Source organism: Melanostigma gelatinosum, assembly GCF_949748355.1.
Source record: "Melanostigma gelatinosum genome assembly, chromosome: 8".
Taxonomy (NCBI): domain Eukaryota; kingdom Metazoa; phylum Chordata; class Actinopteri; order Perciformes; family Zoarcidae; genus Melanostigma; species Melanostigma gelatinosum.
In genome coordinates this window covers 21059484-21076688 of record NC_136641.1, presented here as the reverse complement: position 1 = coordinate 21076688, position 17205 = coordinate 21059484, and the positions used below count along the sequence as shown (strand labels likewise).

General features: G+C 42.0%; 1 protein-coding gene across 1 annotated transcript; it reads left to right on the top strand.

The window, feature by feature from the left end:
• Window positions 1-2277: 2277 nt before the first annotated feature.
• dnmt3ba (DNA (cytosine-5-)-methyltransferase 3 beta, duplicate a) lies at window positions 2278-17205 on the top strand (the record flags this gene model as incomplete). The annotated part of the gene is made up of 25 exons (XM_079273160.1): window positions 2278-2401; window positions 3696-3841; window positions 3967-4138; window positions 4250-5976; window positions 6070-6196; window positions 8210-8269; window positions 8461-8504; window positions 8721-8870; window positions 9693-9755; window positions 9902-10051; window positions 10141-10248; window positions 10906-11035; window positions 11284-11397; window positions 11541-11585; window positions 11674-11753; window positions 11871-11983; window positions 13214-13397; window positions 14006-14090; window positions 14294-14439; window positions 14528-14618; window positions 14775-14923; window positions 15033-15118; window positions 15226-15295; window positions 15483-15601; window positions 15722-17205. 25 exons carry the CDS (start codon window positions 2278-2280, stop codon window positions 15861-15863), a joined length of 4425 nt encoding a protein of 1474 aa, XP_079129286.1. The 3' UTR covers window positions 15864-17205.

The window sequence follows — 17205 nt, the reverse complement described above, 5'->3', positions numbered from 1 at the left end:
ATACTGCGTCCTTGTAGAGCGCCATTACACTGTTAAAATAAAAGCCGATATATGTAGTAATAACCGTTATCGCCATAAACTGTAGGAACCAGTCCAGAAAACCAAACGACTACACTCGTTGCAACACAGCTGCCACTACTGCGTGTTTGTGAAAACGATGTCTTCAACGTTACAATAGGCGAAACACGGGTTTCTCCGGATGTTACGGTTAGCTTAGAACCACAACACAATATATGTCCTTTGACGAAAATAAACGTCTCTAACCAGCTACTCTAACGAAGGTGGAAAAATGTATTTCAGTCACTGTACACACCCAATTTACAGTGTATGCATGTTCGACGTGTAATCAACATTTCAGAGCGAAGGACTACACCGGAAGCTGCGAGCTCTCTAAATTAGGCTAACGTAAAGCTAGGGATAGCTGGCCACTAACGTTAATTACGTTAGCATGCTTATCGACCAAATGAAAGTCAGTGAGATATAAGTGCTTTGTCTGTCATGCAGTGCAATCAAGTTGGTTACAGATCATTAATCAGTCTGAGCTAATTTTGAGTGGATCAGGTGTCTTTACACATAAACTGAGTAACTTCAACTTACTGTTACCGTTACTGAGCTGGCTTTATTAGCAGCCATTTTTTACCGACAAACTTAAAATAAGCAAGCGGTATCTTTTCTGCCAGCGCAATAATTTCCCTGTGCTAATAATTGAGCAACTCGTGTTCACGTTATAACAGTTTCGTGATCTCAGATCAGTTTATTAGCTACATCACAAGCGTAGGCTGTAGCTGGGCCCGCCTCCTGCACAGCTCGTCCAATGGCGTATCGCGGCTAATGCTGACGTCACAAGTGCCGGTCTGGCCATCGTATAATGTGCCTTAGGGGGTGAAGCTAATAGTAAGGAGAATCATCTATTGCAGTCAGGGAACCAGCGAGGTAAGTTACCCCAGAACTCACTATTGTCTGTATACACACAGCCAAGTCGCTTGTATTCTATTGAGACGTCCTCCTATAAAGGCGGTTTACAGATGACTATGCACATGAGCCTTGTTACAGATTTGTATTGTCCTGATTTGTTGCAAAATCTAAAACCTTCTGCAGGCTCTCAACACAAAGACCGACTGATAGAAACACACGGCGATAACATATTGGATCGGGAGCCGGGGTGGTTTTTAACTGACGAATAATGAATGCGATTGTCTTCAATTAGTTTAATCATGCTGTAATAACATTGCGTGTGCGCGGACACTCTGTTGTTATTACATTGTCTCGAGCTGTTACAGTGTATCACTTTTAGCTACAGATCTCTGCCACTATGTGAAACCAGGCAGCAACATCTGCACCGTGCATGTAATGTGAGCTGTTGGAAGACAAACACTGACTGTAGAAGTAAACATGCCGGTAGTCGTGGTAGTAACTTCTAGTGCATTGTGTTTGTTGTTTTCCAACCTGCAAGTAAAATAATAGGATTTTATATTGAAGCTCAAGCTTCCTCGTCAGTGAAAGTTGTACACTGGGGGGGGACGTTTCGCGGCAAGAAAAAAAATGGACAACGCGAGATTTCATTTACGAGTTCTATACATTGAAGAGGAAGGGGAGGAGAAACAGCAGCAGCGTGGCTGAATATGTTCTGTAGTACCAAGCCACATCTCAGCTCGAAGGAAAAGCCAGATACAACCCAAAAGACGTAAATGTGAAGGATATCTGACAGAAAGCAGCCAGTCTTTGTCCTCCACAAGTAGACAATAAGGGATTAGAACCACCCACTTACTCTCACACACTACCCCCACCCATGGCAGGCTTCCACTACTAGCTCTGGCATTACTGATGTCCATGTTTTTCTAATGAATAACAATATCAACATTTTGAATATTTGGAAGGGTATGCATCACTTAAAAACATGTATGCCAGTATTTGATACAATACTGTCTTTCAATGGAATCATATCGTATATTGAGATAATAATAACAAGCACATACAAAGTCATGTTTTCCAGAAAATTAGATAATTTTGCACTGAAGTTCTTAATTAAATGAGAAAATGCTCAGTACTTTTCACTTGTAAAGTATTTAATTCCCACAAAGTTATACAAAACAATGTTGTGCTAAATGCTGTATCGTGATATATCTCATTATTGAGATTTGAAATGATCTAAATCGTGCTCGAAGATTCAGATTTTATGATTAGGTTTGATTTACAGTTCATGTAAAAATAGATTACAGACATGAAGATGAGATAACTATGATGATAATGAAGTTTTCTTTCTTAGAGAGCTGCAAAATGGCAAGTGCAGTGGTTGTGATTCCAGACTCCCCCCAGGATAAAAGCAGCCGCCTTTCTTCTGTGACCTGGATCAACCACCTGCTGAAGACCAACTTCAAAGATGTGCGGGAGATGGGTTCAGGTGAATCATTAGTTTGAGCAGATATAATACAACACAACTGTACAGCAGTACTTCTGTAACTTGTAACTGAATCTGAGTTCAGTTTCACACCTACATGTCTGTATACACACTTTTATAAATCAACCCTATTTCACTGTTATGCAGGTGGTTTCCTAACTACTATTGTAAAAAAAGCAAAACTGAACTGTCTTTATGTGTGTTGTGTGTATGATCCCACAGGTAGGGTTGCACGGTGTATCGATACTAAAAAGGTACCGCGGTACCTGTACGTTAAAAACGATACGATTTTTGCATATTTTTAGTATCGATACTTTATTAAAATAGCGCCCGATCAGAGCACACACGCTGCTCCGCTCCCTGTCACGCTGCCTGCAGGCATTGACTGCAAGGGGGCGGGGCTGCCCAGCGCGCTCACAGCAACATGCAGCGCGCGCACTCACAGAGAGTGATCACAGGGGAGACATGCAGGAGCTTTTGCAGACCGTCCTCGGCTTTTTGAAAAACAAGATGCCAGAAATGTCATCTGGAAGTACTTTGGCTATATTGCAGACAGTGTAGGAAAGCCCACTGACCTACAGAGACCCGTCTGCGAAACGTGTTTCAGACCAAGTGAGGAAACACGTCTAACACGGCAAAGAGCCTTAACGACAGACACCCCGAACTTTTTAAAGAGTTCAAAGAACGACGGGTAAGGAAATGTGATTATAAACATGAACACCCCAAGCTCACCGATATACAGCTAACACGAGTAGCCTTACTATATGATCATGAGGTCACAATGCACACAAACGTGTACTAAATGAAACACAATTGATGCAAAATGGCGACATGCTGGTGGAGCCTGAGGATGGATCTTGAGCTCATTATTTTTATTTTTAGTTCAGGAAAAATAATTATTCTATGAATTAAGATTAAATATGAAGTGAAAATATCAAATCTCACGATGCAAGTAAATGAAGCATTGTTTACCCACCCACTCCCACAGACAGTCAGACAGATGCCAGCAGAGTCAGCAGCAATCATGGCACCATGTAGTTTTCATTAATATCTTGCTGTATGCTAATACTAATATTAATGCCGTTTGTTAAGTGTTCAAAAAGCAGGTCAGGAACAAGCTGGTAAAAGGAACCGTACAGATGTTTTATTTATTACTAGTATAGATAAATATACCAGTATCGTATTTGTGGTATTGTATCGAATTCTGGTATTGTATCGTAAGTATCGGTATCGTGATACTTATGGCAGGTATCGTATCAAAGTCATCATTTTGGTATCGTGACAACCCTACCCACAGGTGCATCTCACTGTCAGATCATGGACCTGGTCATTCCCGGCTCCGTTGACATGACCAAGGTGAAGCTCGATGCACAACGTGCGGATGACTGTAAGCACAACTTCAGTCTCCTACACGAGGCCTTCAGCAAGAGCGGTATCACAAAGGTATGCACCTTTTCTCCTGTAGAGTAGCATTACAACTGGTGGGTGCTGGTAGGCAGATTTTGGAAGTCAATATGGAAGTTAGGTTCATTTCTAAATGTTGTCATGTCTCCTTTGTCTTGTTTTAGGCTATTCCAGTTGAGCAGCTCATAAAAGGGGATTCCAAAGCAAACTTTGAGGTCCTGAAGTGGTTCAAAGCTTTCTACACGGCAAATGTGAAAAATAAAGAACACAGCCCTGTGAAGGCTCAGGACAACCAGGATATCGGCCCTATTGTGGTACCTCACAAATCGCACAAAGGTAACTTAACATCTTTTTCACTGTGATAGTATAATAAAGAAGTGCATCGTGTTTCGTTCATCAGATTTACAGTGATTGTGCAGCAATAATTGTTTCCTCTTTCTTTGTCAGACGGATCTAAATTAGATTCAGACACGGACGAGATGGGCACTGTGACGACTAAAGTGTACCCTTTCACTGAGAAGTGGAAGGCCATGTTTGACTGGGCTGACCATAGTGCTCTTGGAGAGGAATCTACCTTCTGCCGCTCTTGCGACAGAAACATCAAGACCTTTCAGAAAGGCCCCATTGAACTCAGGCGACACGAGGAAACAATCAAACACAAGAAAAGTGCTAGAATATCCACCATCCCGAGCCGTAAAAGTAATCGCTCTAAACCGCTGCCCCGTAGCGACGCAGCTATTCGGTTCATTCGCAAGCACTGCTACACTGGCCCCGCTGAAGGCGAACATGTTTCTAGACATTTTGCACGCCGTAAACTGGAGTTGCAGTATCCCAGCGACATTGCATCTGTTTGCCAACACACTCCGTACTGTGTATACATCTATGGAGGGTGTACACTGGGAAAGGACGACACTGTCTCTGTGGTCCTTGTTGGGTTTTTTGATGTCAAAACCTCCAGGCACTGCATCCAGTTTCTGGATGCTCATCAGTCAGAGGATGACGCAGAAGATCAAACGGCAGCAGCAGCAGTGGTGGAGACCTTGAAGAAATCCGGGTTACACACAGATAATCTTGCCGCTGTTTATTCTGACGGTAACGGTGCGGCCTCTGAGCAGATCTACTCGCAGCTCAGGGAACTTAACCCGAACACAGTAGCCTTAGGAGGGCTGTATGCCATCGCGGATGCTGCTTGCCATGCTGGGATTAAGGAGCTCTCCGATCAGGCTCAAGAGTTGATGGTAGATCTCCATGCTCACTACTCCTCCTCCACTACCAAGAATGTCAACCTCGAGGCTCTTTTTGGCTCGGACATCACTGCGGATAGTCCATCATCTCATCCCAACGCCAGCTGCCTTAAAATCTGCCCGTTGGTCCCAAAAATCGTAGAAATATGGACAGATCTCATGATTTACTTCAAGTCTTGTGACAAGGGCGATAAAAAGGCCAAGTTAATCTGCTCACAGCTGCGGGATCCCAAAGTCAGGGCAACATTTATGTTCCTGGAGCAGGCCTTGAAGCCTCTGCACAGTTTCCAAAGGCATCTGCAGGCACAGGAGGGAGCTGCCCGAGGGGATATGCTGCTCATCCTGGAAGAGGCCAGTAGCCTGCTGTGCACCTACACCTCCTACTTCCTTCAACCTGAAGCTGCTGCTCGCTTCCTCAAAAAACGCGATCCCCAAATCCTTAAGGACAAGAAATTCCACCTGTCGGGCTCCAAACTCAGTCTGGGTGGGAAAGCTGTGAAAGACTTCCTGAAAGAGTCTCAGGCTACAGATGCACTGCCACTGTTAAAAGAGGAGGTGTTGTCTTTCTACATTGCACTCACGGGTTGCATTGCAAAGGAGCTGCCTCTAAGCGACAAGGTGCTACGTAGCATAGCTCAGCTGCTGAACCCCCAGAGCAGAGCGAAGGTGACTGGGAAAGTGGTAGAGGAGCTTGGGACCAAGCTGGGAATCTGCAGCTCCCCCGAGGAGGTCAACCAGCTCACACGTGAATTCCTTGAGTATCAGCAAGCTGAAGAGGGAGAGAAAGACAAGTCAGAAGTGGTTTCTCCGGAGAAACACTGGGCTAGCGTACTGAAGGACATCAATCCAACATCAATCTTCAGAAAGCTTGTTCTGACCCTGTTGTCTCTTCCCTGCCCTCCCCTAGAGGCTCAGCAGGTTTTTACTCAGGTATGTAAAAACATCTTTTGTCTGTGTTTGTGTTTAGTCTTCACATCTTTAATATCATTAATTCTGTGCACTTTCTGTACTTTCCTGTCGCAGGCCCTGGAGAACAAAGATGCCGTGATGTTTTCGGAGAGCGAGGCCTTGACAGAAAGCGAGTGTGACAACACGTCTGACAGCGCTCTCTCTGACTCCACCAGCAACGACTCCACAGCTCACACTGAAGGTAAGATGAATCCGTCGGGTAAAGTGAAATCTAACATGATTTAACAATCCGATAAATCATCTGGCCAGCCAGCGTTTCTCAGATTGGAGTGAGACGAGGAGAAAAGGTGATGTTGTGATCTTTGCAAATAAAACATCTTTGATGTGACGTGTCGAGTCTTGGCCAATCAGCGTTAAGATGTCTACATCTTCCCTCCGTTACAGTTTAAGTTCCGTTATGTTCCGTTACAGCTCAGGCTTGCTGGGTTAAGTTAACGTCAACTGCATGCGGAGCTTTCTCGACTGGTAACGTTCGCCAGTATCGCGAAGGAAAAAACGTAACGTCATGAAACATGCAGCCCCCAGATGCAACACCGGCGCATCTGGTTGTAGGTTGTTTGTTTTAACTCAATGTAGAATGAGGCGATTTCGTGGTCAGAATAACTTGAAACATGAGGCCCAGATACTGATGAGATGATGAGGTCAAAGAGCTTCAGGGAGAGGAGGCTGTCTGTAGCGCAGCTTGACGCAGGGCTGAGATGTGAGTGGAGCTGGGCCTGGATAAAGGTGGCGGTCTAAACAGACGTGAGTACAGCTTCCCGCTGTCACAGTGTTTTAAATGCATTGATAAGGCAGGGTATGCTAAATGCAGCCTCTGCTCCAAGGAGATAAAGTACAGCAACAAGGGCACATGTGTCCTCGCATCACACTGACAGACACTGTTCACTGTAATGACCACAGCCAGTGTACCAACAGTCCCAAGTGCAGTTGCTCCCAAGAACCGTGAAGACATGAGAGAGAGGGTTAATGTGCCTGTACCTTAATTTCAGAAGGTTACTAATGCAGAGGTTTGTATAGATTACAGCTATTATTTTACTCTTGATAAGCTACTTTAGCCAGAGTAGATTATCATTTTAATTTAAATAATTGAACTGGATTGAATGCATATTAATTGCAAATAGAAGATAGGCCACAATTCTAACAGCTGTACAGTAACAGTGGAAGTTAATATGAAGCCATACAGTAACAGTGGAAGTTAATATGAAGCCATACAGTAACAGTGGAAGTTAATATGAAGCTGTACAGTAACAGTGGAAGTTAATATGAAGCTGTACAGTAACAGTGGAAGTTAATATGAAGCCATACAGTAACAGTGGAAGTTAATATGAAGCCATACAGTAACAGTGGAAGTTAATATGAAGCCGTACAGTAACAGTGGAAGTTAATATGAAGCCGTACAGTAACAGTGGAAGTTAATATGAAGCCGTACAGTAACAGTGGAAGTTAATATGAAGCCGTACAGTAACAGTGGAAGTTAATATGAAGCTGTACAGTAACAGTGGAAGTTAATATGAAGCCGTACAGTAACAGTGGAAGTTAATATGAAGCCATACAGTAACAGTGGAAGTTATTATGAAGCCATACAGTAACAGTGGAAGTTAATATGAAGCCGTACAGTAACAGTGGAAGTTAATATGAAGCCGTACAGTAACAGTGGAAGTTAATATGAAGCCGTACAGTAACAGTGGAAGTTAATATGAAGCTGTACAGTAACAGTGGAAGTTAATATGAAGCTGTACAGTAACAGTGGAAGTTAATATGAAGCCATACAGTAACAGTGGAAGTTAATATGAAGCCATACAGTAACAGTGGAAGTTAATATGAAGCCGTATAGTAACAGTGGAAGTTAATATGAAGCCATACAGTAACAGTGGAAGTTATTATGAAGCCATACAGTAACAGTGGAAGTTAATATGAAGCCGTACAGTAACAGGAAGTTAATATGAAGCCGTACAGTAACAGTGGAAGTTAATATGAAGCCATATAGTAACAGTCACTTAATTTTCTTCTCAGAGTACAACAGAATGCTACATTTTAAAGTTCATATTTAAAATAAAATTCTCCGGGGTAACCCCCCGACAGGGTTTTGGGTTCGGGTGCTTGTCACCTTTTTCACCTCTTATGAGTTTGCAGGTATGAAGATGTCAATGTAATCGATCCCCATTGTCGTTAACACCTCTATCTGATTTTCTAGACCAGAATGGACTTAATGCGACAGTGAAGCACTGTGAAGTCCGCCTCACGAAGATACATCGTAAGTAAAGGAAAACCCCGCGGTATCATTCTGGCAAGTCTTTTATTTTTTAAATATTTTGAAATGAGCATCAGGTTCAGGATACTGTAATCCTTCAGATTTCCAGTTTTAACATGTCAGACTGCAGATATAGTATTTGTAATAATCTCACCAGTAAAACATACTAAAATACTTTCCATTTCCTTCCAAAGAAAACGCAGATACACCTGAACAAAATGGCGCTGTGTGGAAAGAGGTAACAGACTTTCAGAAAAGAACAAGGTTATAAAAGCTGGATCTTTGATGAAAAATAGGACGTGTTAATCATCTGACCATTAAAACAGTCAGCTATACACACACACACACACACACACAACTAGACAGACACCACCCTCTTATACTAACAGTCCTTTTGCCCACGTTTGCATGTGCATGATATTTGAGTGTGTAATGGGAGTGTATTGTCTCTCAGATGGCTATTAGAGGAGGTTATGGCTGGGAGAGAAGCTTGCGCCAGAAGCCACAGGCCCGTACAGTGTTTCAGGCTGGTGCTAGAACCTGCTCCACCCCCGAAGGTGTTGATAAGGACAGCAAAAAGGGTCTGGAGTCCCAAGATGAGGTGGTAGGTGTACTACCAGAATACCACTGGGCCATGACTGGCCTCTCTGCCCGCTGAAATGCCATTAGAACAAAACAAAAAAATTTGCATCTGATTTCATGATTACAACGATTTCTGAGTCCTTTTGAATAAGGCTACTAGAGGTCTGAAACACCACAGGGAACCTTAAAATGAACATCGATGCAGTCATTGTTACATTTTATGTTACATTTAACATAACATGAAAGCCCACCTGTTCGAGTGAAGATACTGGTGTCATATGAAACTCGACAACCTGCTGAATCCAGCGTGAGGGCTGGACAATGCTCCACAGTTAGGAAATGATTTGGGTCAGGACAACTGGCATGGTGATCTTCGGAGGGGTCCCTAGACTTCACCTCAAGATATCTGAATATCTGAGGAGCTTGCCATCCAATTGCTGAAAAATGCAAACGCAAAATGTCAAAAATCTTTGATGCCAAATCACAGCATTACTTTTTCTATGGTGTTGCTCAAGGTGTTGGTGTCGTAATGTGGGATTTTAAAGGGATTTTTTATAAATTTGTCGTGTGGTAAAAACAATCTGTGTTTGAAATGGTATCACCAAAACAATTGTTGCTACGATTTACGAGACGTAACAGAGCATTGTATGGCCATCATATACTTGACACACTTCTAAGCTGCATCTGAGTCAGGTGAACGTCAGGTTCCCAGCTTTCAGATGATACTGCTGACCTGCTATCTCCCACTAAAGAGCCCCTGGCACCCCCTAAAAAGACAAAGAAACGCGTCTATGTGGGTTAGGGTAAAATATTTGACTCTGTTTTAAATGTGTTTGAATCTCAGGGAGAAGAGACATCCCCCTTCAGTAAACCCACACCAAGAACTCGACGGAAACAGGCCTACCAGGTAATATAACGGCTGCAACAAAAAGCCCACCATACAGTTATTCTCAAACTCTGACGATCAAACATAATGTCATAGAAAATGTCTGTTCGGTTTTCTTCCTTGAGGTGAAAAGTAATTCTCAATTGTTTGTTTTTGTACATCTGCAGGATGGGAAAGGGTTTCTGACTGGGGAGCTGGTGTGGGGGAAAGTGAAAGGCTTTTCCTGGTGGCCTGGGCTGGTGATGCCTTGGAAAAGCAAGTCAGCTTCCCCGGGCATGCGAAGGGTGGAGTGGTTCGGAGACGGGATGTTCTCAGAGGTAAGCAGTACAGTTAATGTGCTCGAGCCGCGGAAACACTTCACATGAGTTGAATTGTACTTTAGCATCATCATTGCTTTCTGTTCCAGATCTATACGGAGAGTCTGTTGACATTTAGGACCTTTACCAAGTGCTTCTGCAAAAACTCCTTTGCCAGCTTGCCCATCTACAAGGAAGCCATCTACCAGATCATTGAGGTAAGAAACCAAAACATTTTGTACCACATCCCGTGTCTCTAAACGGATTCACGTCTGATGTCTCTTCCGATGAAGTTTTGGTCAAATGGAAGCAGACAGCATGAAGTCAGTTCTCATCTCATTAATGCTGCCGTCATTTTTCAAGATGTGTCTCTGTGATTGCGGTGAAAAAAGCCCAGATTCACTCTGGAAATCTCCCGTCTTTGATGTGTTTTTATCAGTTTAATAAGAGGAGTTTAGCCGAATGGATAACAGAGTTATTAGTTATTATTATATACTGGAGTATTTGAACCTTTAAAACATATTCAATGCCATTCCACTCTTTCCATCTATTCAAATGCAACATTTTTAATATGAATTAGTTCTTATCTCACTATAAGTATTATTATCTCTGTTAAAAGTGACAACTAACAACGAAAACAAACATATTGGCGACAGTGGCTATTTGTTTTTTATTTATTTTTACTTTCACTTGGATGCAATCAGAAGGTTTGTGGATTAGGACCAAACTGAGCACTTATTAAACAGCTTGTGGAAATAGATTAATGAAACATAATCTGATTTCAAACAGCTGAGTGACCATTTGACTCTATCAATGGTAAAAATGTCTGTTTTTGCAAACATTTACTTGTAACTTGTTGAATGTGTACTCTTCAGTTGGCGGGTGAGCGATGTCGGAAGTCTTTTCCTGGGGCGAAAGGAAATAGAGAAAAAGAGCTGAAGCTGATGCTGGACTGGGCTTCTGGAGGATTCCTGCCTTCCGGACCTGAAGGATTTGCATCTGCTGGTACATTTATTAACATTTACTTATTTATTAATGAGTGGATTTACAGAAAGACTCAGAGAGCAGACTGGTTCAGACAGTGCTGCTATGTGTGTTAAGATTTTAGAAATAAACCCACAATATTCGTCATCACATTTTGTCGTGCGTCGTCAGTTTGTAGATGTCTTTCTGTGGCTCTACAAACACTTCCACTTGAAAAACATCTTTTTGTTTTGATTGAATCTTGATTACATGTTTTTCTTGTCTTCAAGATGCGGCTGCACATCAAGATTCTGACTCTGCGATGTCTGACTACCAGCCTCCAGCAAAAAGGAAATACCTTCTTAAAAATAAGGCAAACGCACCCGTCATCACCTACAACAGAGGTGCGTATTATTGTTGTCCACATTTGATCCACAAACATGACGACAAACTCTTATGAAAGTAAATATGACCTACTAGATTCAGTCATTTTATGTCCTCGTTATTTTTCCGCATTTGTGATTTGTTGTAATATTTTACTTTACAGAATTAATAAGAGAACTGGTCAAAGAAAAAGGCAAAACTATTGAAAGTAAGTTTTGTCTGAACGTATTGAAGCAGTATGTGATTTAAAACCGTCTTCGATATAAATATTCCTAATTCTAAAAATGGTATTTCAGATTTTTGTTTGTCTTGTGGATCATCTGAGATTGAAGTGCAGCACCCGTTGTTTGAAGGCGGTCTCTGTCTGAAATGCAAGGTAATCTTACAATCCAACAATCTATCTCTGGCTACTTTATCTGGCCTGCGTTACCCCGTTCCAGATGCTGCACAACACTGCACAAATGCTGCACAACCAACATGTCACTGTTTGCAGGGGAACTTCACAGAGACGCTGTTTCGCTACGATGAAGACGGCTACCAGTCGTATTGCACCGTGTGCTGCGGCGGCACAGAGGTCATCCTGTGTGGCAACGCCAGCTGCTGCAGGTAAACACAGCTCAGGTGTTGTATTGATGACTGTTGTTTATCAAAATGACAGTTGTGAATGACAAGAAAGTAATTGTAAAACTAACATGTCAAGAAAAAAATCACAGCACCTATTTAAACAGAAAATAAGTCACTTTTAAAGCTGGTTGCTGACAAGAAAAGTAGTACTTTAAAGGCTATTATTAAACTGGCACAGTGATCAGAATCAGAATCAGAACCGTTTATTGCCAAGCAAGTTTTCACCTGCAAGGAATTTGTCGTGGCGGAAGGTGTATAACATTCAACAATAAACAATAACATTTAACTATCAAAATAACATTGAACTATCAAATAACACTGAACTATCGAACAACATTTAACTGTCAAAAACAGTCAGCACAGTGCAGGAAATAGAAACATATTTGAAATGTACAATAAGCTATGGAATATAGGATATGGAAGTGCACACAAAAACAGATAACAGGACCGTAAACCAAGTGAAGTGTATGAATGTTAAAAGTGACGAGTGTGTTTAAGTAGAGAGACAGGGATGTGCAGGGGGGTGCAGTTATCACTCCACATAAAACACTCCGGGGCTACATTACATCACTCACAGCTAACTTCACGGAGAACAATGAGGGCAGAACAACATCACTGATCTGGTTTGACCGAATGTTCAACTAAAAACACTGAATCCGCCATGATGATGATTTTGTGAAATTTAAGCACCAGCGCAAAAATATAGGGGAACACTCCTACAGTTCCCATAATGCTTTGGAGTATTTAAACCGAAAGTAAAATGTGGATGCAGTGAGGTACGCTGTGTGCTACAGCTTGATAGCATATATTTATTTTCACATTTTCACAAATTGGCACCATTAAGAGTATCCTGAATTAACTATTAGCGTCTCCTGATGGCAATGCACCCATGGATATTCAGACAACTGTTGCTGAATTACTTTGATACAGAAGAAACCGTAAAAATATGATAATTCTCTGGCAAGTTCTGGAGTTTTAAAGAGCCTTTTTATCACAATTTCAAAGTGTGTCTATGGATGTTTATTGTTGATTATGTTGATTATCGTTCCATAACTTTCAACTACCTCAATGACTAATAATAAATAGCAATGATGGTCAATGAAGATTGGTCACTCTTTGTTACCGACATTGCCCCATTTCTTGTTTTGTGTCTGCACAGTTACGATATTCTCACTGACATTTACGTTCTCGGACGTTCTCCGTCTGTCCCAGATGTTTCTGTAAGGACTGTGTGGAAATCCTGGTGGGTCCGGGAACCTTTGACAAGCTGAAAGACATCGATCCATGGAGCTGCTACATGTGCAAGCCGTCACAGTGCGAAGGAAACCTCAAACTCAGACCAGACTGGAGCGTCAAGGTTCAGGACTTCTTTGCCAACAACAGCGCCATGGCGTTCGTACGTACCACACTTTATCCTCTCAGCGCACACTTCCAGTTCAAATGTTGGCTTGTTTGAAGGTGGAGGACAGACGGCATCAGCAGAATTATATTAGTTTGAGAAACAAACAAAAACGTAATTTTCGACACTGAAGTTGTTCGTTCTGTTTAATTTGAGGGATAAACTCTGTAGTTCCACTGCGACTTTATTCTTTACGTCACAAAGTAATTTGCAGAAATGTTCAGGTTTCAAATGTATGTTCTCTGAAACCAGAGAATATTATGTGTTTGTTTAATAAATGATTAAATGATGATGAAACTATTAACCGATTATCAAACTAGTTGCCATTTCATTTTATGTCGAAATGATTAATCAACTAATTGAAGGGGAAAACACATGTAGTTACAGCTTTAGGTAGTCGTCCTTGTTCCCTGACAGTCAAGATTCATCATATTTCTAGTGACAAGTCTTCCGTTGGTGACACTTTTACACTCTTAACTAGTAACAAAAATAAAGGTCCAGCTGATTTAACAGGTTTTATGTAGATTACAACTGTCTCTTGCTGAATGCTGTTATTGAACTAATTGGTGCAGTGGTACTGAAAGTAGTTCTGTTTTTTATCACAGGAGCCTCACAGAGTGTACCCCTCCATCCCTGCTGACCAGCGTCGACCAATCAAGGTGCTCTCGCTTTTTGACGGCATTGCAACAGGTTGGTTATCATGTCATGTGACAATCTTGTTTCTTAGACAAACTCATGCGGCCTCTGTGATGTCTTCTTCGTGCTACTGCGTCTTTGAAAGCTTCACTCAGACAGTTACCTTCACTCAAACGTTTCTGAAGTTTACATTGAATAAACTGTGTGTATTCCTCCTTATGAGTGGCCTGTTTTTAACTGCTGTTGCATCATGACAGGCTACCTGGTGCTCAGAGATCTGGGCTTCAAGATGGAGCGCTACATTGCTTCAGAGATTTGTGACGATTCAATCGCTGTGGGGATGATCAAGCACGAGGGAAAGATCGAGTATGTCAACGATGTTCGGACCATCACAAGGAAACACGTGAGTAGGAGCTGGAGCAGTGTGGTCGTTGGCTAAAGACTACACAAGAATATGAACTCAAGTTGAACAATGTGGTTGTGTGTTGCAGGTGGCTGAATGGGGTCCATTTGATCTTCTGATTGGAGGCAGTCCATGCAACGACCTGTCCATGGTCAACCCTCTGCGAAAAGGATTATTTGGTATGCAGCTTTCAAACGTCTGTGAAAGGCATTTTGGTAGCTGCGCATGCTGTAACAAGTAGTAACTGATGAAATACTGGATACTGGTTTCGCTCTCCTCTCCACACATTAACTCTTCTTCTTTAATAACCCTCTCTTTCTCTCTCTGTCCTGCAGAGGGCACTGGAAGGCTCTTTTTTGAGTTCTACCGCCTTCTGCACTTGCTGAAGCCGAAGGAGGGCGACAACCGTCCGTTCTTCTGGCTGTTTGAGAACGTGGTTTTCATGAGTGGCCACGATAAATCAGATATCTGCAGATTCCTTGAGGTGATTATTGTTGATAGCCGGTGAAAGTAGCCTCTCAGCCCAATGGCAGGAAACCGACTTCATTAAGTTTTATTGCTCATTTATTATCTTTCTCCCTTTTCTTCTCCAGTGTAATCCAATTTTGATCGATGCCATCAAAGTTAGTCCTGCTCACAGAGCACGCTACTTTTGGGGAAACCTCCCTGGCATGAACAGGTACATAATAATACACAATGCCCTTTCTTCATGCATATCCTCGCACTGTAAAACATAAATGGGTCCCCATTTGTTCAGTTTACACACCTGTCTGCGTTTCTCTTTAGACCTCTTGCTACGTCTCTTGATGACAAAGTGGGCCTCCAGGAGTGTTTGGAAGGCGGACGCACAGCAATGGTAGAAGCATTTGGTTTTCTATAGATGATAGATGATAACCTGACTCTGTTGTTGTTGTTGAAGCAACCGTATAACCAGGGTATCTGCAGCTCTTGAATTGCATTCTGTGGGTCTTAAAATGTCTTAAACTTAAGTTGGTGAACTCTGTAGAAACACCCTGATTCCGATACGTCGTCTCTTCCTGCAGTTCGAGAAAGTCCGCACCATCACAACAAAGTCCAACTCTATAAGGCAGGGAAAGATGGGTTCACTTCCTGTCACCATGAACGGCAAAGAGGACTACCTGTGGTGCACCGAAATGGAACAGTAAGCCTTTTGGAAAATATTTTTCTTGTAGTCCACCTCTGGGGTTGTGACCTCGGAACACATATTTGATGATGAGATTTTTTTTTCTTGTAACATTTTCAACTTGATTGACTCTTTTAGGATCTTTGGCTTCCCCAAACATTACACAGACGTGAACAACATGGGTCGCGCGCAAAGGCAGAGAGTCCTTGGCCGCTCCTGGAGCGTCCCCGTTATTCGCCACCTCTTCGCCCCGCTGAAGGATTACTTTGAATGTGAATAGCGACTGTGAACAGAACAGCAGCGGTAAACCTACTGCTTTATCCCCGCCCTGCCTTACTAGCCTGTTCAAACTCTCCAGTCTTTTTTTACGAAAGATTCAATTTAGATTTGACTGTTTTGACTTGTAGTGTTTACTCTTGAGCTCCTCCAATCCTGTGAGTTGTCAGTCCATGAGCCACGATCACCAGCAGGCACTGACACTTTTCAGTTCGTTTTCTTCCCCAGGTTTCCTTTGATAGACGATGGTGCTGTGATCAAACAATGATTTTGCTCAGAACATTGGCCTGAATCACGAAGCGAGATCAGACGGTTAACCGGCTATCTTTGGGCTTAGTTCAGGTTTTCCAGTATCGCAACGCTGGCGAGTCATTCCTACAGGATCCTGACATGAACCACTTATGATTAATCTCTCCTTTGGCAGCAGGAAGAGCTTTACTTCACCTTATTTTAAGTCGATCATTCATAGTTGTTCGTTCATCATTGGACAAAATGTCTTTATAGTGATACCTACACGTCGTTTTCATATTTGGATGTTGTTCCTAATATTTCTAAGACTTCAGTGAAGCCAAAGAGAGCCATTGAACTTGCGTCGTGGTTCGGGCCTCAGGTCTCTACCTCAACACCGATTTACTGGCTAAAAATCTGTAGTAACACTTTTTTATCCTGTATTTAATTGACGAATCTGTCTGTGTGATCTGTATTTTATATTGTTTTGACAAATAATCTTAACAGTGATTTTAAGTCTGATCCAATCGTGTTCATCTGTAGCTGTGGTGCATTTGATGGTTTTTACGAGCCTTTTTCTGTGCTTTTTAAAACGTTTCTATTCAAATTACATTCATCTCACCGAAGTGCACCAGTGATTTTGCCCAAAATGACCTCACTCATTTACATCGGTGCTAACATTTTGTCTTTTTTAAGGTCTGCTATGTATACCAAAATATATTTTCTGCTTACTCTTTGAGAGCAAAAAGTTGTGAGTATTAATATTTCAACTTCAGTGTCTTCAATATTACTTGAATGAGGACGAGACTGCAGAGGTCTGACTAAAACGTGACTTAGTAGACGTGTAACTCGCAGTTAAGGATCATAATGATGATTTTGCACATTTCCTCCCCTTATTTACAAAGTTGTATCACTATGAAACAAAAGAAGGCAAACATATTTCACAACCCGTTATAATTAACAGCCAAAGCTCACTGCTTTGTTTAAGACCTTTTATTATCCTTTCATTAAAAAAAGATCAAGACGTATTTTCCTCAGTCTATCGGTGTATACTGTAAGAACAATAATTCAAACTTCAGCATTTAGTTTTGGGAGCAATGTGTGATTGATTAAAAATA